We start from the raw sequence: 21,453 nt of genomic DNA on the forward strand, positions 1-21,453 counted from the left end.
GAAGTAAATGTAAAAAAAAATTTCTTTTTTCATGTAGTGGTTACACCACAGTGACCAAAATAGCACTCAGGGGCCGACTCCCAACAATGCCCCACAAACAACTATTTTCAAAATGCGTCAGGATATGGCCAGCTCTGCCGTCAACCTCAGGCTCGCGGGCACTTCAGGCTCGGTGGCTTGCAGCTGGGTTGTGCTGAGGGGGGCGGGGTGCCGGCATTGCTCAAGGGGCCAACGGCAAGTCTGATACTCCCTCAGGTTCCTCTGCTCGTGCCTGCTTTCTCCGAGAGACCGGAAGAAAGAACGTGTTCATCTTCGTGGGTTAGGCTTTTGGACTTCGCTGGACCTGGTTGATAAACCGATCCTATTAGGAGAACGGGGGCATCAACACCCAGCGGACAGACCCTACAAGCTGCAGGAAGCTTTCCTGCCATCAAGGTTAAGGTTCAAGCGGTTTAGGAAGACAGACGGACGACACTAGAGCCCTGGGGTCCCCAAGGATCGTATTGACTCCTCCCCTGGCCGGGGACAGTTACACTCAGGACACCCTGGGACAGGGCTGCATTTTATGTGCAGGCTCTGGGAGAATCCATTGCCTTGCTTTGTTCAGCTTCTAGAAGCCACCTGCATTCCTTACCTCGTGGTCTGTCCCTCCATCTCATCTTCAAAAGCAGCAAGGGCCAGTCCGGTCTCCCTCACGTCTCATCGCTCTGACACTGACTCCCGCTGCCTCCCTCTTCTATATTTCAGGACTCTTTCGATTACATTAAGTCCAGCCAGACCATCCAGGACGATCTCCCTATTTTATGCTCAGTGGATTAACCTTAATTCCATCTGGAACCTTAATCCCCTTTGGCCGTGTTATGTGACATAATCACAGATTTCAGGGATCAGGACGTGACTGTCTTTGGGAGACCATGATTCTGCTAACCCCACGTGCCTGCACTGACCTGTGGGACAGTTGTGTGCAAGAGGAACTGTCCAGAAAGAAAGGGGGGGGGTCTTTTTTTTTTTTAAGTTGCCCAGGTTGAGCAAATTTAACTAAAATAGCGGTGTCAACGTGGTAACGTATTTAAAATCCCTGAGTCATTTCCTGGCACATAGTAGGTGTTCAATAAACGGGATCTCATGACGATGTTGAATGAAGAGCTCACCCGTGTCTCCGGTTGCCGGGAGGGGGCCCACTTGGGAGGGTCCCCTGTCTCGTCTCCCCGCCGGCTCCCCTGCCGCCCAACCCCGATGCACACGTGCGCGTGCACATGTATGCACACGTACGCAGACCCAGACGCGGGCGCAGACAAGGCAGCAGCTAACTTCCTTGCAGAGCAGGCAAAGTGCTATAGCTGTGTTCTTTCAGCTCCCACAAGCTGTGTGGCAGAATGGCCTTCTGGCATAAATAAAAATAAACCCCAGACGCTGCTTTTCAATCAGAGGATTAGCCTAAATGTTGTGAAACAGAAAGCATGAAATATGCATCGCAGAAACAGCTCTGCCGGCTCCTCGGCCTCCTTGCATGGCTCAGGGCGGCTGGCGTCCGCATGGGGCGGCTTGTTCCCGCCCGGGGAGGCCGCTGATGATTTGTGCACCGTGTCAGTAAATGCTGTTATGACATTATTAATGCTCCGCACTCCGGCAAAGGACAATGGCCTATTGCCTCTTAATGTGCCGTCTGCTGCTGTAGTCGGAGCACATTAAATGAGGATTTCAAACCCCGTGAACGGTTTGTTTCTTTTCTTCCTCTTTGCACCCGGGCCTGTCTGCGAGCTCCAGAAGCAACCCCGAAGCCTTGAACAGGTGGGGGCGGCAGTCAAGGCTCCCGTTCGCCCAGGAGGCTTCGGGGGGGCAGGGGAACTTCGGGGAACCCCTGAGTGCGCGTAGAAGCGCTGCCCTTCCTCCAGGGGTGTTTGCAGTGGGGGCAGGCCCCGGAGAAGTGGGGCTCGCCAGGCGGGCAGGGCTGGTGGGCTTTGCCCTCTGGTGACACCCCAGGGGACCCGGATGGCAGGCCTCCGGTGGATTTTATTGGTCTCGCATAATGTTCTAAAAATACTGAGTTCACGTTTTACAATTATGCGACTGCTCGTGGGAAGTCCAGATTTCTGACTCTTGCAATAACCGGGTCCCTATTCACACAAGGCAACGGTGCCTGTCCCCCGGGGGGACCTCGGGTCCTTGGCAAGGACCCCTCCGGCCCCTTCCCACTAGGTCCCCGTAGTAGGTTGAGCAGATGTGCCCCCCCCCCCCCATTCATGTCCGCCTGGAACCTCAGAACACAATCTTGTTTGGAAATAGGATCTGTGCAGATGTAATTCGTTAGGATGAGCTCATACTGTGGTGGGGGGGGGGGCCCTAATCCAATGACTAGTGTCCTTATAAGAAGAGGAGAGGACACAGAGGGACACACACGGGGAAGGCCACGTGACGATGGGGGAGAGATTGGGTAACGCAGCTGCCAGCCAAGGGTCGCTGGTCCCCACCGGACGCCATGGGCCAGGTCCCCCCTCAGGGCCTCTAGGAGGAACCGACTCTGCCAAACCTTGATTTAGAACTTCTGGCCTCCAGAACTGTGAGAGAATCACTTGCTCATGTTTTAAGCCCCTCATCTGGGGTAGTTTGTCATAGGAACCCTGGAGACTACTAGAGCCCCTTCCCTTCTTCGCCTGGCCCACCCCCTCAGTACTTTGAGCACGCACCCCTGCGTGCAGGTGCATCACCCGCTTCCCCCAAATCCCTTCCCCAGAGTTCTGCCTTGCCTGCCGCCCCCCCCCCCCCCCCCCTTTATCAGACAGAGGCCCTCCAGCCTGGCCAGGGCCTCCTGATGCCCTGGGCTTCTGACCCTCCGGCCAGGCCGCAGGCCCGCGTGGAGGGCAGCAGAGGGTAGAGCCAGGAAGTGCCGTATTCAGAGCCTGCACGCTGACACCCGTGTCGGGCCAGCTCGTGGTTCTGTTTGTAGCCTCGGGAGAGAAAAAGAGCAGAAAGGGGGACGCTTTTAGAATCTGGTATGACCTTCTGTGTCAGTCCTTGGATGTGCCACCCCCGCCCCCCGCCAGCAAATGTGCCCCAATTCCCGCTCCCCTAATCTCTTCTAGCTTGCTCGGGGCGACTCTGCTTCCTTCTCCGAAGGCCATGGTTCTCCCCCGCCCCCCCGGCCAGTTACGTTAACATAACCTAAAGTATTAAAAAAAACAAACAAACCGGAAGGTGCCCAGGCCCCCGTCTGCGGTACCGAACCGAGGCAGGGAGTTTCTGTTTCATTACGTTCTGCAGGTGATTCTGCTGAGTCAGGGCTGAGAACCACTGGCCCGTAGGGCAGGATCTTGGCTCGGGTTCCCTGGAAGTAAATCCTCGGACCAGGACGCAGGTGCCAGGAGTGTATTTCGGAGGTGACCCCAGGGACATGGACGGAAGAGTAGGGGGTGAGGCCAGGAAGGGAAGGAGGCCGGTATGGGGTGTGCTACAGAGCTGGCCACGGCTGTGGGCAGCGGGGGGCTCAGTTTCCCTGGGGAGCTCTGGGAGCATTCCCGCCCGAGGGAGAGGGAAATGGGTATCGGTCCGTTGCTCGAGGGCTGCTTCGGGGCATCGATTCGCTGGCATTTCTGTGTTGGTCTCGTAGGTTCGAGCAGAAATAAAGCCGCGTGTATTGTCAGGAACCTGCCTTTCGGCCTCTAGAGGGGGATGCCCGGGGAATAGGGTGGGGGCCCTGACAGCACCCACCCCAGGTAGGCAGTAACAAGGAAAATCACTACCGCTAGGCTGTGAGGGCTCATGGGCGCCAGGCAGTGGGCCGTTTACAGGCATCCAGGGGTGACTTCTCAGGTCCCCCTAAAGAGCCCGACTGAGGGACGCCTGGGTGGCTCAGTCGGTTAAGCGCCTGCCTTCGGCTCAGGTCATGATCTCACATTAGGGTTTGAGCCCCACGTCGGGCTTTCTGCTATCCGTGCAGAGCCCGCTTCAGAGCCTCTGTCCCCCTCTCTCTCTGCCCTTTCCCCACTTGTGCTCTCTCTCTCTCTCAAAAAAAAAAAAAAAAAAAAAAAGAGCCTGATTGACAGCCGAGGAAACTGAGGCATGAAGAGGGTATATCTGAGGTTGCATGACCAGGAATCCGCAAACTTCCTCCTAAAGTCTACAACAGGCAGCAAGCAGGACCTTTCACACGGGTCTGTGCTGTAGGCAAGAGGCTGGCAGAAGGGGGACAGTCTGAAAGGAGGCGGCCGGGTGGTGGGGCTCAGAGAGTATCTTTGACTGCCCCCCGCCTCCCTGCCTGGCCACAGCACGCTGTCAGACGGCAGGGAGCACTCTCCCCTGCCCGTCTCAAAGGCCACATGCGCGAGGGCAAGGCCCGGAGCCGGTGGGGAAGACCCTCTCCCATCTTGTGAGCCAAACCAGACATGGCTGTGCCCCTCCTCCCCTTCGGCCTGAAGTGCCAAAAGCGCGACCCCCAAACTTACATGAGAGGCACACAGTTGGAAGGGCCCCTTCATTACTGAGCGTGGATATGGCTTTCACCTTGCCATCCAGGGGTTAAATTCGTGCCTGGGTGTGTGGCAGGTGTGGGCCTGGCAGCGACCCGTGCCTTCAGATCGCTCTTGGGCCAGCCTGCCACGATGCCCAAGTTCCACTGCCCCCCCCCCCCCGTCACTCCCCTGCAGGGAGGCACGGTCAGCATGTCCTTGTTCAATGCAAATTTGTTACCTAGCTGAAGTCACACATTAATCCGCCAACATCAATTCATCATCGGCTTTCACATTAGCAGAGAGCAAGGCGATGAGATAATGGAACACGGGGCAGGTGAATTTTGATGAAGAAGGAGCAGGAGAAGCAGGAGCATGAGCCACTGCTGGTGAGAAATGGCTCAGAAGCGCGGCCGGGAGGTGTGCTGGCAAAGGGGATGGGGCCCCAGTTGGAGGGGACCGAGGCCGGGTGCGTGAGAATAAAGGTTTTTCTCCTCTTCTAAACCAGGCTGCAGAATCACGGCCAGGGACGGAAAGATTCAGGGTCATCCAGATCCTTCTAACGTGGCCCGAGGCCTTGGGCTCCTCCTGGCAGGTGCTTCCTTGTCTGTGCTGGGTCAAGGTCTGGTCTGGCAAGTGCTGTTTCTGCCTGAGTGCTTTGTCCCTTGCGGGCCTGGCTCTCGCGTCACTGCACCGGCCTCCTGGGCCGGTAGAAGCCGCTGACCCACGCCTGTAGTGGCAAACACATCTCCAAAGTGGAGAAGTGGAGGGGGACGGGGTCGAGGGCACGTAAATGCTTTATCGAGTAGGAAAGCGCCTTGGCCAACCTCAGGTCACTCTCATTTCATAGTGGAGAAGCCGAGGCTCTGAAGTGTCCCTGATCTGCCGGCGTCGGCCACTTGTTAACGGAGCGTCTGAGACAGGAGCCCAGGTCAACACCGCGCGCCCTGGCTTCTGGGCTCAGTGGATGAGCCGAAGCGCGAGAGGCGGAGTTTGAACTTAGCTCAGTAAGCAAAGGGGAGCCGCTGCAGTTTCTGACCAGAGAGGGCCAGAGGATGGGTGAGGGCTGCAAAGGACATCAGAGGTGGTGTGAAGGGGCCAGGACAGAAGGCCACCGGGGGACATAGGGGCCGGGGTGGCGACGCGAGGAAGGGCCCAGGCGCCCGAGGAAGTGGGGAAGGGGAGGGGGTCTTCTCCCAGCGCCGACCTTTTCTGTGCTCCGCAGGAGCCGAAGCGGGGCTGGTGGCTCGCGGGATGCTCCCGAAGGCCGGGCCGGGGTGGGGGGGGGGGAGGTGGCACAGCTGGTGGGGGGAGGCGCGGGGACCCCCGCCTCTCCCCCCACACCGGGCCCGGAGGGCGCGCTTCCGGGCCGCAGCCACGAGGTGGCGCCGGCGCGCCGAGGAAGCGCGGCGGCCGCTCCAGGGCCGCCCCAGCAGCGGCTCCTCCGCCTCCTCCGAGGAAACAATGCGGCGCCTCCCCGCGTAGCGCGGCGCGGGGCCGGACGCCGGACACCCGAGCGCGGGCAGCCGAGCGAGCGGGCGGCAGGGCGGGCGCGGGGCGCCCTCGCCGAGAGCCATGGGCAAGGCGCGGCGCGGGGCCGGGGAGCGGCGCGGCCCGGAGGCGCGGGGGGCCGGGACGCGGGCCCGGGGCCGCCTCTAGCCGGCACCGAGGGCGCGGGTCCGGGGATGAGGGCGCCCGCGGCGGGGAGCCCGTCTGCGCGCCGCGGCGCCGTCCCGCCCAGCGAGCGAGCCCCAGCAGGCAGACGCGCGGCCGGCGGTCGGGGAGCGCGCCGCCTCCCGGCCCTAAAAATGTGAAGCGGGGAGGGCGGAGACGCAGAGACGGCCCGGCTGGGCGCCCTCGCCGCCCTCCGGCAGCCGCGCCGCTCCCCTTCCCCGCCCGCCCAGGCCGCGCCGACCCCGAGCAGCGAAGCCGCCGAGCCCCCGCCCCCCTCCCTCCCGGCCTCGCTCAGACCCGGCTTCGGCCCGCCGCGGGTTCGCGGCCCGGACGCGGCGGGAGCAGGGCCCGGGACGGTGCGTCCGGCCTTGCCCGCGGCTCCTCGCCCAGACAAGTTTGAACAATGATCACAGTCAACCCGGATGGGAAGATAATGGTCAGAAGATGCCTGGTCACCCTGAGACCCTTTCGGTAAAGTTCTCTCCCGGCTGGCGCGGGGAGGCCTTTTTGTCCGAGGGGGCGCGGGGTAGGGGTGGGCGAGGTCGTTCCCCGCGAGGGTACCCGTCCCAGGGGCAGAGGGCGGCGGTTCGTGTTTGTGATGGCCGGCGGGGCTGTAGAAGGGATGGGGCCGAGGTTCGGGTTCGGGTGGGGAGGGGCGTGTAATTCTGAGACGTGTCCCGGGGTGGCGAGGACTAGGGGTGCGAGGGTGGGAACGGGGGCAGAGCGCACCCGGGTTGTGGCCCTGGGCCCGGGAAGTCGCCTCTGCCAGGGTGCCCCTTCCCCGCCCCTCGGGGTCCTTCCCACTTCTCAGACGGCCCCACCCCGGCGGCGAAGTTCTTGCGCGGTGCTGGGAGGCTTCCCCGCCCCGCGTGCGAGTCGAGCCCTGGGTTGAGTCGTCCACCTGTCCCACCGCTTTGCCCTCGTCTTCTGCTCGCGCTCCCGTTCTCGCGGCGGCGTGCGGGCCTGTCTCTAACGGGAGGTTCCCCGAGATGGAGCAAGGACGCCCTCCCACCCCCTTTTCTGCTGGGAATTCGACCCTCCTTAGCGTCCGTGGAGAGTTGGTGGCGGGGGCGGCGCTGTGGAGCGCCAGGGCAGCGGGAGCCGGGACCTCTGGGAACGTGGAGGCAGGATAGAGGCGAAGACGGATCCTTTCACCCCAACCTCGGGGGGCCAAGTCTAGCTGGGCTCTGTCGAACCCCTCCAGGCCCCTCCCCCCTCCCAGACCCCGGGCTCCTCTCCCTAGAGCCCGCGGAGCCCGCCTGCTGCTGGGGGTGGGGAGGAGACGCTAAGCGATGGGTGCCCAGCGGGGTCGGAGAGCCACCTTGCCCAGGGGCCTGGGTGGCAGAGGGCGCCGAGGGAGCGGCGGCCGAGGGAGCGGCGAGGGCGGGGCGGTGGTCGCACTCCGGATGCGGCCACAGGTTCGGTGTGGACGCGGCTCCTTTCCGCTGGGGCAGGAGCTGGGCAGGAAGAGGCGCAGGAGGGCTGTGGGAGGGTCGGGTTTTGAGCCCCTCCCCTCCAGGCCTTTGGCCGGAGTCCCCGCCCCTTCCAGCTGGTCTCCCTCCAGCCCCCAGATGGGAATACCTTGGCTCAGATGTCTCCGGCCTCCCCAGCACCTCCAGCCTCTGGATGGGCTGGCTGGGCCTGTAGTGTGGAGCTAGGCAGCCTGCCTTCCCGACAGCACGGCTCATGATGGGCCGCCGATGTCTGGAGGATGCGGGAGGGGAGGATCGTAGAGTTGGCGGTCCCAAGTGTAGGGCCTTGGGCAGGAGGCAGGGGGATGGCTTGACGCAAGGTTCGCATGGGAAGCAGGGCGGGAAGTGGGCGTCCCTGGAATGGACCTTACTCCTCCAGCGAAATCCTCGAAGGCCTGGCTGACACTGACCGTTGAGAGGGTCCTCTCGCGGTCTCTGCCACCCCATGTCGTCCCGCCCTCCAGGTCATGGGAAGGCCCGCCAACCTACCCGAGCTTTGGCTGGACGTTTTCTGGTGCAATTGGAGGCGGCTGCTGGAGCCAGCACCATGGACAGCGCCCACTCCCCAGCCCTCCTTCCCTCTGGGGTCCTGGCTTTTTCAGGCTTTTATCTGAAGCCAGGATTCAGAGGTGGTATTGCATAGACTCCCCTCCCTTCAAGTTCTGTTTATTCACCTAGGGTCTTCCTAGGCTACCCAGAGAGTCACAGCCAGCAGTGGAATCTTCGTGTCCCCTTCAGATGGAGGGGGGCTGGCCTCTAACCACATCACCTCTACCTGTTATTTTATTTATTTATTTATTTATTTTTTTACCCGTTAAATTTTTAAGGCCAGGCTGGGAGCCCTGCTCCCTTTAGTTTCCCCAGAGCCTCATTCTGTAGTTGCTCCCGGAATATCCTTTGAATGGATACACAGACGGACGAAACCATTTTTACTGGAATCCACCATCAATGGCCCTAGGATTGGGGTCTGGCAGAGAGAGATTCAGAAGAGGTGTGTTTGGGGCGTCGGATTCTAGGCTAAACGTTTAGATCCCTTTCTCATAGCAGGTTTGTTTGAGCCCTGGCTCTAAATACAACCCCATCGCTGGGGAGGGGGTTTGAGGGAGCGGGAGACAATAAACTTGAGGAATCCGTCCTTGTCCTCAGGCCGGGAGACGATAGCTGATTCTTTCAGAATCTTCCTGGGTGCACAACCACCCGCCTCCTACACGGTTTCTCTGGCTGCTGTCCTGAGACCAGCCTGGCTTCATCTTGGGATCCCAGGGACCCATCCTCAAGCTTGGTGGAATGCAGTGAGGGTCCCTCAGAGGTGAGGGAGCAGTGTCTCGTGCTGGGTCGCCTGTCCTCCTGTCCCCTCCTGGGGGAAGCCCCCAGTGCTTTCTCTGCTTTGGGGTTGTGCCCCCTCTCCAATTTAATCTCTAACAGCTTCGTTTAAATATGGGGTGGCAATTTTGTTGTGCTTTTATTTTCTTCTGCAATTGTGTGTTTTCTTTAATGGGCCAAGTTTTAATTAAATACTGCTCTGCCAGCTTCAAATAATGAAGATTAAAATGCATAAAGCAAGTCTTGCATGGGGACGCACACAAATGTGGAGTTGAGGGTGGCGGGTGGAGGTGAGAGGGCTGGAGGTCTCTAGCATGACTTGTGGGGCTCCCTGTGGTGAGCCTGGCCTCATATAGGGTGGGGTTCCTCGCCCTGACCAGAGCGGCGGGGGTCTCCGTTTTTAGCTCTGCCTGTTCTGCAAGTCCTCTGATACATTCAAGGTCCCCGAGAAGCTGCTACCTCTGGCCTCCCTGCAACTGTGCTGGTTAGCTCAGTTCTCCTGTTTGAGGCCCGGCACCTAGTACGGGAACAGCAGGAACATGGGGCTCCCTGCTGTCCCCCTGGGGCTACCCCAGTGCCTGGCACCTGGGAACTAGTCAACTATGTGTTGAAGGGACGAACAAGGGTCCTGTTTTGACCAGCTCTCCTGATCCGTGCAATAACGCGCTCCCCAGATGACACCCCGTGCTCAGGCATCCGCCTCCCTGATCGGTCAGTTCGGAAGCTGACGACTGCTATGTGCCTGCCCGGTGAAGATGTGGGTTGGGAGTAATCTGGGCCTGGAAGGTGGCCACATGGCCCTGGCCTTGTAGATCGTACCCTCTGGTAAGAATGGAGGCACACGCCACCCGCCTCGAACATGATAAGGAGGTGTTCAAGCGAGCTCATGACTGATTGCCTTGGCAAGACCTGTGTGCACAGTGCTGAGCTGAGCCCAGGTGATTGATGGGATCCAGGTGGGTTTTGTCTGGACCAATTACTTGCCCTCTGGCTGGCATCGGGTCCTGCTGTTTCCATCTATGCCCGTGCTTCTCAGACTTCAGCGCGTAGCAGGATTGCCTGGAGAGCTTGTTAAAACGTGTTGCTTGCACCACCCCCAGAGTGATTCAGTAAGCCTAGGATTGGAGCCCAAGACTTTGCATTTCTACCAATTCCAAGGTGATGCTGTTGCTGGCCTGGGGATCACACACTGAGCCTGCTTAGTGAACCAGGCTCTGTCTGGAGTCTAGAACTTGCCGGATCTATGCCTGTATCACTGTCCCCTGGGGTTTTGCGTGAGGCTCGTGGCCAGCCCCTTGTAGTCCACTTCTCTTTATTCTGCTGTGACAAGAGACGTGGCCAGGAGCTCAGCCCCGTTTCATCCTCACACCCTCACCCATTCATTTGTACAGAGCCCTTGCTGGGTAGGGGTGCACTCCGCTGACCTGTCTCTGACCCGCCCTGTCGCTCCCTGCAGGCTCTTTGTCCTGGGTATCGGCTTCTTCTCACTGTGCTTCCTGATGACGTCTTTGGGAGGCCAGCTCTCTGCCCGGCGCCCGGGGGACTCCCCCTTCACCATCCGCACAGAAGGTATCTCGGTGGGGAAAGTGACTCAGAAACGGGTGCAGGTGTTTGTGGGTTTGGGAGAAGGAGGCCTTTGAACCTAGCGAACTCAAGGGACCTTCTGGGTCTCCGTCCCAGGGACCCTGGCCACCTCGTCTATGGATGTGTGCTTGGAAAGGGACCGTGGCTTGGGCCGCGTGACCTTGCACGCTGCTCTGGTGCCCCAGAGCTGTGATCATCAGGCTTCTTCTGGTGCAGACTCTCGGGCCAGGGAAGGGCCTTTGAGTCGGGGTCTCCCAGGCATCCGAAGGGGCTGCTTGAGTTGTTTCCTCAGTGTGTGTGTTGGGGGAGAGTGTTTCTGAATATGACGCTTGTCCCTTTGAGACACACATACTTTGTGCTTTTGACCCAGGCTGTGGCCACGGCTGAGGGGGGTGGGAGGTGGGGGCCGGAGTCAGAGGGAAGACCCAGTCATGGCTCATGTGTCTTATCTCTGAACCCTTGGGACCCAGTCCAGACCTTCGTGGCTCCTTGCCCACGTAATACATGTGAGGGAGTGGAACAGAGGTTCAGAGCATGGGCTTTGGGGACCAGATGGACCTGGTTTGTACCCTGGCTCGTTATCCCCCAGCTGCATATGATTGGCCATGGCACTTAGCACACCTACAGAGAAGGAAAGTCATGACCGTCTTCGGGGGCTGGATTGAATGAGCTCACAGCATTGGGGGCATGACAGGGTCATGACCAGGAAGAACCCCCAAGGATGGCCCTCCTCCCCTCTCTTCCTACTCCAGGAAGAGCGGTGAACAGTGCAGAGTCTTGCTCAGTGTTTCTTAGAGGCTCTTTTGGTGACAGTGGGCGGGAGACACGCAGGTTAGTGGGGCAGCTGAGACACATGAGGCTTCTGGAACTATTCATCGGGCTGGCTGGGTAGGCGACTCTGCAGAGATGTCTGTCTGAAGTCCACTTTCTCGCCCCCCCTCCCCCCTCCCCGCCCCGGGGCTCGGCGATGTGGCTCCCCTGTTCCCACTGGCAAATATACCCTAAGTAGAATGGGCTGTCATCCAGGGTGGATGCTCTCAGGGGCCCTGGTTAGGCCATCTGGTGTCTCCTCATTAGATTTCTTCCTTTGGTTTCACATGTACTTCTTTATATCTGCAAAAGCTCCTGGCAGGAATTTCACATTTATTAGTCATTCAAACCTGGATGTACATTAACGTGTCCCAGCTCTGACTTGCAGAGACTTGCTTCAGTCTCCCCGAGCTCCTGTTGTCTCCTCTGATAAACAGGGATCATGCCTGCGCCCCCCAGGATGGCCACCAGGAGCATTAAGATAACACATATGGAGGGGCTCTCGCAGCGTCTGGCACACGGCGCATGTTCCATCCGTGTTTACTGGACGTGTTCAGTCTGAGACAGTGCAGAAAAGGTTGTCTAGGGAAGAGGGCCGAGGAGATGCTGGGATGTCTACACAGGAGATATACGTGTGAATAGGGGCTGGAAGACGGAAGGTGGGGCGGTTGTGAAGGCGCACTTGAGGGGAAGCTGGGGGGGGGAGCTATGAGGTCACTGGTGGGGAGGGGGGTGGATGAGTGTGAGGAGGTAGGTTGCACAGATCGCCGGTCAAGCTCCCTGGCTGCCACTCCTGGAGAGGGGGCGTGTCCATCTGGGTGGCTGTGATAAGGGGCTTGAGGAAGTTGGGTCTCCAGAAAGGTCAGGGATCCAAGAAGGTGGCAGTTGGGGGCTGGGGGAGGGGAGGAGGGGCGTATGCCTGGGCTCTGGTCCCCCTGCTCATCTCCCTGGCAGGGGATGGGTCTAGTGGCCCAGAGCACAAAGGGCTTGCGGGAGCCCTGCGGTGCTGTGCCTGCGCAGTTTTGCCTGCAGAGACCGTAGGAGTCCAGGGCCAGCCAGATCTGTGTCTTGGGGGTGGGCGGAGCCCTAGAGGGGAGAGGACTCGCCCAAGGTCACGCAGTTAGGTTAGAGGCATGTGTGTGTCTGCATGTGTTGTGTGTGTGCGCATTCAACTTTCTACTGGACTGTAGTGCCCCCAGACCGAATGCATCCATGCACCCAGCAGCCTAGATCAAGGAACAGAACGTGATCAGCCCCCGGAAGTGCCCTCCTGCCCCCTCCCGCGGATGACTGCCCCAGGGGTGTCAGGACCCTGACTTCTCCTAGCGCAGACGAGATGTTCCTCTTCTTCGGACTGTCGGAGGGTGGAATTGCGTGGGGGTGGGGGTGGGGGGCGGATTCTGTGTGTGCCTTTTCCTCTCACGACTCTGTTTGTGAGAGCCGCCCGTCTCCTGGTGTGTGGCTGTCGGCATTTGTCTTCATGGCTGTCGTGCAAATTCCATTGTGCGGATGCATCATAGTATGCTTATCCAAAAAAAAAAAAAAAAAAATCCTTGCATCGGTCAACAGAACCATCTGAGCCCAACTGGGGAAACAGTCTGTCCTCTCCCGGCTTGTCAAGCCTGTGAGGGCAGCGGGTCACCCCAGGACAAGGCTGGGGAGAGGTGGATGGAAGAAGGGTGTTCTCCACAAGGCGGGGGCTGACGGTGGCCTCGGTCGACGGTGGTCTCCCTGGGGAGGCTCCAGATACCCCTCTGGGCCAGTTTATATTTTGTGATAAAGTTTGCTATTTGGGGGATAAAAATCTCCTTCTATATGCTACTCACTCGTCTTAAGATCCAGGGGGAAGGAAGCTGGCAGGGACCATGACCGGGAGAAATGTAACCCAATTCCCTCTTGCTGCAAGGGGCTTGGGCCTTGCGGGGGGAGGCTTTTGGGCATGCGCCTCACCAAACCTCAGTCCCTTTTCCCTGCCTCCTGTCTTGTCCTCGGGAGGAACTTGCTCAAGGGGCCCCAACAGGAAGTTGTGTCTGAGGCCTCCCTCCCAGTGTTGCTGCAGATTCCCTTCCTGCTCCCCGCACCCCCAGCCAGGATTGGAACCTGGGGAACATCAGAGAAATATTTCCTTGTTCTGTGGCTGTCTCTGGCCTCCGACCACGGTGCTAGGGGGCTGTTTCTCTCAGAGGCTGGTAATAGATGGGGGGCCAGGGAGGTCTCTTCTACCTGACACGAAGTGGGGCTCCTCCCATTTTCAGGAACCAGCTAGAAAGCATAGGGGTGGGGACAAGAAAGGACAAGGCTGGGGGTGGGGACAAGGGAGGATGGGAGACAGACACAGAGTGTGGAGGAGGGAGCAGAGGGGGCCTGGTGGGAAATCGAGCACCTCTGTCTGTATCTCCTGGCTTCCCAGCTTTCCTTATTTATATGGAAATATGGAGACAACGCTGGGGCCTCACATTAAATACAGTTCAATTTAGCCGACACCAAGAGCGGTGAGGTGACTCAGGGCAAGCCGTGGCAGGGGCTGCTCTGCTGACAGTCCCTGGGTGGGTGGTGGCAGTCGGGGGACTAGCTCCGTGCCCCGGAGATCCTCCGCAAGTGGTGGGGAGCTGGCTGCCCAGGTCTCTGGAGCTTCTAGTCTGTGCCATTTGCAGACAAGAAGGGCCACCCTGAGTCCCCCAGGGGCTGGGGACGGTCTTGCAGTCTTGGTCTGGTCCGATGGAGGTAGCCTTACAGACCCATCGGAAACGGGCCGTCTGTGTCCTTAGCCACGTCCCTCAGCCCTCGGGTCTTCTGGGGTTACCCTTTCTGTTGACATTTAAAAAAATTTTTTTTTAATGTTTATTTATTTCTGAGACAGAGAGAGACAGAGCATGAGTGGGGGAGGGGCAGAGAGAGAGGGGACACAGAATCTGAAGCGGGCTCCAGGCTCTGAGCCATCAGCCCAGAGCCTGACACGGGGCTCGAACTCACGGACCGCGAGATCGTGACCTGAGCCGAAGCCAGATGCTCGACCGACTGAGCCACCTAGGCGCCCCATCTGTTGACATTTTTTAAGAATTGGCTTAATCCTTCCTATGAAAGGCCATCCCGAACCCCACATATCTCTGAGGACTCTCTGGGGGGCTTACGTTTCCCTGGCCACCTCTTGCTCTGATCTCCTGCTTCTCCCTTCCTACGTCCTCGGTGTCCCCGGCATTGACCTAGAGGGAAGGGCATGCTTTCCCAGAAGCCCCTGCACAGAGGTGGGGGTAACGGCATGGGGGCTGTGACCACTGCTCAGCAGAGCAAGCAGATGGCAGTTTCCTCCTGCATCCCTGCAGCTGGCGCTTCCCCCCCACCCCTGCACGGGCACTGCCCTGCCCCCCCTGCCCCCTGCCTCGTTCTCCGTCCTCTCCCAGGCTGAGCCAGGAATCTCCAGTCCCCCTACTTGAATATGCAGGGTCATTTAGCTCTTTGTCCCTCTGCCCTGGGCATCTAGCCTCTGCTCTGGCCCTGAGCTCTCTCGCCCTAAGGGGATTCGGCCACCTTTGGGAGGAAGGAACGGTTCTTTCTTCTATCACCCTCATCTCCAGAGGCAATTAGGGGATGAGCCACAACGGCAGTCCCAGCCCATAGAACCTCAGGGTCCAGTAAGTCCAACGCCCTCATTTTAGAGGAGGAGAAACTGAGGCCCAGAGAGGTGGGGTCCAGGCTTCGGACTCCCACTCCGGCTTGCCCGAGGCCGCTGTCCTGCTCTGACTCCGCTTGGCTTTTGGGGTCGCCGCGTCTCTCGGTTATTGGCCCCAGCAGCTGTTTTGTAGCCTGCCCAGTGGGGCTAAGGGTGTGTCTGTGGGGAGGCTGTGTCCCTGCGGTTCCAGGGAGGGGCTCAGGCAGTGAGGAGGAGTGGAGGAAGCCTGGGATGGGCTCAGAGAGAGGGCGGCGGTGTGACAGGGCCCGGGTGCCAGGCCCGAGGCCTTCCAGGGAGCACAGCACTGCTCCAGAAGCAGTGATATGGGCTCAGCATCGCCGGGGTGCCGCGCCTGCAGGTGCGAGCTGTTGCCCAGACTCTGTGGTTGGTCCAGTTGGGCCTGAGTGCTCTGGCCAGGTCATGGCTGGGGGAGAGGGGCTTGGTTAACGGGCTCTGACTGAGGGTGTCCCCGGCCGTGGTCTCATTCTCCTTTTTTCATCCCACACCTTTGGGGAAGAGGCCACCTGAGCCTGAGCTGTGAGCATCGGCTCATCAGGGCTGCCCCGGGAGGCCGTGCAGGTGGTGCACTGCACAACTCCAAGAGTGGTACTAAGCAGCGGCCAGATCAGATCATCTGATGTTCCCCTATTTTTCTAGCTGAGATGATGGGAACCCCCCCTCTTGTTTTACTCTGTGCTCCGGGCATCACGTGAAAGCCAGGTGTTACATTTGGATGATGGACTTGGGTGGGGGTCTCAGGGATGAGAGCGATTTGAAAGACTAACCGTTGGCCCTGATTCTGTGGAGTTGAAAGAGAGAGGAAGCTATTTATATCCTCTTGGATTGATTGACTGGTTGAGTACTGAGTGAGTGGGGCGGGGCGGAGCAGTGGGAGAAACTGGCTTCACCTCACGCGATGGTGAAATCTCCTAATCCCGACTGGTTTGTTAAAAATCTACCCAGTCTTTCCAAGGGGGGGAAATGTGGGAAGACTTCTAGCTACTTCAGCTGCTGGTGCGGGAATGGAGACGGGGTGGAGACAGTGCGTCTTTACTTCCTTCCTCTAGATGTGCATTTTCTCCAACACCGTCCCGCCGCTGTTGTTCTTGGGTGTGTGTGTGTGTGTGTGTGTGTGTGTGTGTGCGCTTTGGAGCCCGGGACCCTGGCTTCTTTAAGGAAACTGCAGCTCTGCCTTGCTGGGGACTTGGTGGCCAGCTGGCACTTCCTTCCATAGCACGTGAATGAGCCCTCCCCGGCTCCTGGTGGCCTCCCTTCTGACCTCAGGTGGGCTCAGCTTCCAGGGGACCCCAGCCAGGAGTGAGAGAAAGTGGTAGCAGCCACTGGGCCAGGCCAGGCCCCAGAGCCAGGGGACATGGGGGACAATCCAAGCAGAAACGTCACAGGCAGCCTTGGTGACGCGAAGCCTTCCTTGCCGCCCCCTCCCCCCCCCAGCTCAGTCCTATGCCTGGAACAGAGGAGAACAGCCCCCTCCTGTCTCCCCTCTTCTCCCCACCTCTGCCCCCCACTTCCTAGTGGCCTGCCATGCTCTCTGCTGCCCCCTCTTGGCACTGTGACATCGGATTATTGTTCCTTGGGTTGGGGACACAGAGGCCAATAGTGTTGCCGTGACTCGCCCTTGGCCACACGGCCACATCGGGGATTGGTGGCAGAGGTGGGCGAGAGCCCCTCTGAGCTCACTGGGCCCCAGTGCCGCTGGTCCCCCGCCCCCCAGCCCTCACGATGCCCATGCACACGGGCAGACTGGCAGCGTCCGGTGACCGTGGTTCTTTGCCGGGGGCTTCCTACAGTCGTTGGAGCTGGCTGTGCCACCCACGGCAGGTGGAGAGTAGCAGAGCCGGGCTGTCCCTGGGAGCAGCCCTCAACAGTGACTGTGGGAGATGTTGAGCGCATACCCTGGCTCCCTCACGGCCCCCCCACCCCCAGAGGACAACTCTGGGGGCAGGCTCTGCACCTGCTGGTTTCCCCAGTTTGGTGGCTCGCCCTCTCTGGGCTGCCTCCCCTTCCCTGTGTCACCTCCTCGCTCCCTGACCGGTGTTTCCTTCACCTCTCAAATAAAAGCCTCGCCCTTAAACTCTGGTCTTGGGCTTTGCTTCCGGAGAACCCGACCTAAGGCCCTCCCATCCCCACCCCTGGAAACCCCGGGAAGCATTCAGGTCTCCATAACAGGGCTCATTTGCTGTGAGAAGTTCAGAGCCTGGCCCCGGGGAATCTCACGGAGCCAAGCTGGGGATTGTAGCGCCTAGAACCGAGTACCTGTGGACCGTTTGGAGGGGCCGTTAACACCTCCACGTGATTTGGTTGAAAAGGGAGGCAGGGACCTCTCTCCCACCCGGGCACGTGTGACACGATGATCGGGAATAATTAGGAAATCGTGGGGAATCTGGGCTGGTTAATGAATGGCATCTCGGTTGAAGCCCCTTGCTTCTAGTTAATTTTGCTCTTCACGAGGTCTCTCATGCCCCTCAGTCCAGGAGTTGATCTCTGGGAATCCAACGGCCAACTGAGAGTCAGGACGAGTTCGCGATGGTTTTCTATGCTGGGGTCCGGGGTGGGGGGGGTGGGGAAGGGGTCTGGCCGGGCCCAGAGGCTAGCAGGAGAACAGTAGCGCCCCGAGCTCCTTGAACGTGGGCTCCAACCTCTCCTGTGTATGCGCACCACGTGGGTGGCCAGCAGCCGGCAGACCCCTGGGCCCCACACCCTACAGATGTGAATCGGCAGACGGTGACTAGGGCCTGAGAATCCGGATTTTAACAACCCGGCCAGGGGAGTCAGGCGCGGAGTGGGCGATTGACCACATTTTTGGAAGCCCTGATCCGGAAATCCTGTCTGGACCTTAGTGCTGGGGGACCCTGGGGTTCCTGCTCCCCCAACCGGCCCTTTCCCGTCTCCGCACAGACCTGAGATGATGTCTAAAGCTCCATTTTGCAGGCGACAAAACGGAGGCCCAGAGAGGTTAAGATGATCTCAGTGTCACCCAGGTTGTAGAGAGCAGGTTGGCCCCGGGCTCTGTACCCCAACACAACAAAGCGGGGGGCAGGGATCTCCTGTCCTGCAGGGGTGAGGGGTGGGGTGGGCTCACCCTCCCGACCCCTCCTTGGCCTGGGAGAGTGGGAGCGGGGCTGGAGTCTGAGCCGCCAGGTTCAGGGGGCCCCCGGGCTGCGGCTGAGCCTGACTGTGCCCGTGGGCCATCTGCAGTGTTGGGCGGGCCGGAGTCCCGCGGCGTCCTGCGCAAGATGAGCGATTTGTTGGAGCTGATGGCGAAGCGAATGGACGCGCTGGCCAGACTGGAGAACATCAGTGAGCTGCACCGGGCTTCTGGCTACGGGCACTTTGCTGCGGACAGGTAAGGGGTCCCCGCAGGGAGAGTGGCACTTGGAGTGGGGGAGGGGTGGATCACACCGTGCGGGGCGGGGGGAGGGGAGGGACAGCAGGGGACGACGACTGCCGTGCAGCCTCCAAATGCTCTCCCAGAGCTGGGGGGGGGGGGTGCTATCGGTCAGCCCCCTTTCTGCTAATGGAGAAAACTTAAGAAATACAGAAGCCGCACAAGAATACCACCCCAGAGTGCGTTTCCACCACCAGATTCAGCGGCTGTTAACGTCTTGCCATGTTGGTGGCCTGACTCCCTCTTGTCCCTTCTTAATAAGGACCAGAGATGAAGGCCGGGGGGCGCTTTACCTGCTTCCCCGTGGAGACAGGTGCCTTCCCGAGTTAGGCATCAATGGCTCCCGGCACATGCGTGTTGTATAAGCAGATGCTGGGAACGCGCGGTGCGTGGGGTTCACGGGCATCCCACAGGTGCATTTCCTGCACCTGCTTTTTTCACTCGACACGGCACTTTTGAGCTCTGTCCACGCTGACGGTCATGCGGGGGTGGGATGGCCCCGGTGGTTACCCGTCCTCCACCGATGGGCCCGGGTCATTTTTTGCCAAAAAGGATTTCTTGGTTCATTCGTTCTAAATATTTCCCTCCCGAGTCCAGAATATCCAAACATCTCCAAGAGTCTGGGCCACAGTCCCATGGGCCTCAGCAGTGGGCCCACACCAAATGGTGTCTTGGGTGTTTAAGTGCCCGGAAACCCAGAGAATGAGGAAGCGCGGAGTCAGGGCCCTCGGACTGGGCTGTGGAGGGAGGGGCTTGCAGCCCCCCCCACCCCTGCCCCATCCCAGGGAGACGGGCTCCGCCTGATCTCAGATTTCCAACACTGGGGTTCCTTGTGACATGGATTTGCGCAACGTGTTCTAACTGCTAAAAAGTAAGTTTGAAACCAGCACTCAACACGATTTAGGAAAAGCTATGCCTTGGCCAGCGTGATTTGCTAAGAATGTTCTATGGCTGAAAAACCCAGCGGAAATCCACGCTTCTAGACAACGTGTAGGAATGACGTACCTCAGCCAGCACGTGGGAGGTAAAGGCCGAGGCTCCGGGCACCTGCTGTTTGGAGTTTTGCAGAGTCAAAGTTCAAGTGTTGGCGGCCGGTCCTGGTCATTGTGGGGCCCCGGCCGGCCGGGGGAGGGGGCGTGTGGCACGGACCCCTCCTCTGGAGCCGCGTGGGGTCCGCTGACATAGCCTGTGCGGGCCGGGCTGCCGGTCACGGGACACACCTCACACGGGCCTCACTGACTGAGCGTCCTGACGGCCAGTCGGGTCCAACCCCAACGGTGTCGTCAGCTCTGCCCCCGCTTCGTGGGTGCTTTAATCTCTGCCGCGTCAAGGAGGGAACTGAGGTGCAGAGAAGTTCCAGAACTCACCCGAAGTTGCCAGGCAGCTGAGGGGCCGGGCCCGGCTCTGGACCGAGGCCAGCTAACTCCGGAGCTCACGTTTCTGACCCCTGTGCCCTTGGTTGCTGCTTATTGAACGTGTGGCTGCGTGTGGGTTAGTTTTTATTCCTTTGCAAGACTTTGCATCAATTAATTTACAGCTTGGGGGGAGAATATCCTTCACTAGATCTTTGCCTTGATTTTTTTTTGGGGGGGGGTTGGGAAATGTAGACTCCAAAAGGACAGTCCTGGAACCTGGTAGTATGAGGAACCGGCCACAGTGCCTGGCTCCTGAGTCGGCTGCCTGGCTGGGTGCTGGGCGCCTGGTTAGACACTCTCTCACCATCCCGGGATGAGCGCCTGACAGAACAAACTAGACAGATGCTCTCAGGAAATATATTTTGGACCCACTAAGCGCCAGGCTACTGGTGCTGGCGACGCAGTGATGAGCTTGTCCTCACTCCTGTGGAGGAGACAGGCAGTAACTGAGAAAAAGAGGTTAATGAGATAATGTCAGATACCGATACGTGCTCTGAAGGGTTTGGGGTGGGTGTCCTGTTCACGCAGGGCAGTCTGGGAGGAACTTTCTGAGTTGGTGATATTTCAGCTTGATTCTGAACAATGGGAAGGAGCCAGCCGCGCGAGGAGCTGGGAGTACAGGATTTGAAGAAGCGAAAGGAACAAGTGCAAAGGCCCTGGGGTAGGATAAGCTTTAGTGTGTTGGAGGAAAAGAACCAATGGGAAAGGCAACATGGCGGAGGGTGGTGAGGGATAGGACAGGCTGACAGGGCAGGTGGCGTAGGGCTTTGTCAGCTGTGGTGAGTATTGAGGACACTATTCTAAGAGGCGTGGGAGTTTGCTAGAGGGCTCACAAAGAGGGGGTGATAGGAGCTGGCTTTGTTGGGTTTTTTTTAAGGATAGCTCTAACTGCTGTGTGGAAAAGGGAAGCGGGGGAGCTGGTGGCAGAAATGGGGGGAAGGAGGCAAAGGTGTTGGGCTCCCATGGAGTTCCTTCCCTCTGGGGCATGAGATCATTTTCTTCTGCATGTACATGGCGTCCATCGTCCGTCCATCGTCCCTCTAATCCAACCCCTCACCCCCGCTGTCTCCTCCTTGCTCCTCTCCTGCCTGCCCCCAGCTCTGCGGCTGCCCCTCCGGGCTGTCTGTCGGGCTGTCCACAGGTCACCAGGGCGAGGGCAGAGGACGCTGTCGCCTCTCCACTGAGCACCCAGCTGTGGGCGACAGAGCAGAGGGGCAGCTGGCCTGCCTTTTTGGCCGCTGGGGGGGGGGGTGGGGAGAGCTATTGTCAGCAGCTCCACGCCTCTCTGGTTTCTTCCTGTCCTGGCCTCTCCCTCCCTCCCTCCCCTGCCCTGCCTCGGGGAGGAGGGGGAGTCCGCGCCACCTCCTAGCTCCCTCCCGACCCGGGGAAGTAGCAACAATCCATCAAGACCAGCAGAGCCCATCAAACCCCATAGGCAGAGCCGTAAATTTCAGGGACATTGTTGCTTCTTGTTTCAGGGAGAGAAATGGGCGTGTCCAGGGCGCGCAGTGTGTCTGTGTGTGTGTGGGGGGGGGGGGCTGCTGGCTCACACCTCCCGCGTGCACAGACACTCCAGCCCCCCGCCCACCTTGACCCACCCGGGGCTGACCTGGCTGCGGCCGGGCAGATGAGAATCCTGCGATCGTGCTGCTGT

General features: G+C 59.5%; 1 protein-coding gene across 3 annotated transcripts in view; it reads left to right on the forward strand.

Moving 5' to 3' along the window:
- The first annotated feature begins 6,126 nt into the window (after positions 1-6,126).
- Positions 6,127-21,453, forward strand: part of MGAT5B (alpha-1,6-mannosylglycoprotein 6-beta-N-acetylglucosaminyltransferase B) — a 70,120-nt gene continuing 54,793 nt past the window's right edge. The window contains exons 1-4 of one of the 3 annotated variants that reach the window (XM_053212030.1): positions 6,127-6,590; positions 8,738-8,900; positions 10,371-10,483; positions 18,195-18,342. In XM_053212030.1, the coding sequence (XP_053068005.1) occupies positions 10,414-10,483; positions 18,195-18,342 (218 nt within the window). In that variant the 5' untranslated portion in view covers positions 6,127-6,590; positions 8,738-8,900; positions 10,371-10,413. The remainder of the gene's footprint in view (positions 6,591-8,737; positions 8,901-10,370; positions 10,484-18,194; positions 18,343-21,453) is intronic. The other 2 variants (XM_053212029.1, XM_027052183.2) reach the window with 2 other exon arrangements.

Source organism: Acinonyx jubatus, chromosome E1, assembly GCF_027475565.1.
Source record: "Acinonyx jubatus isolate Ajub_Pintada_27869175 chromosome E1, VMU_Ajub_asm_v1.0, whole genome shotgun sequence".
In the NCBI taxonomy this organism is placed as follows: domain Eukaryota; kingdom Metazoa; phylum Chordata; class Mammalia; order Carnivora; family Felidae; genus Acinonyx; species Acinonyx jubatus.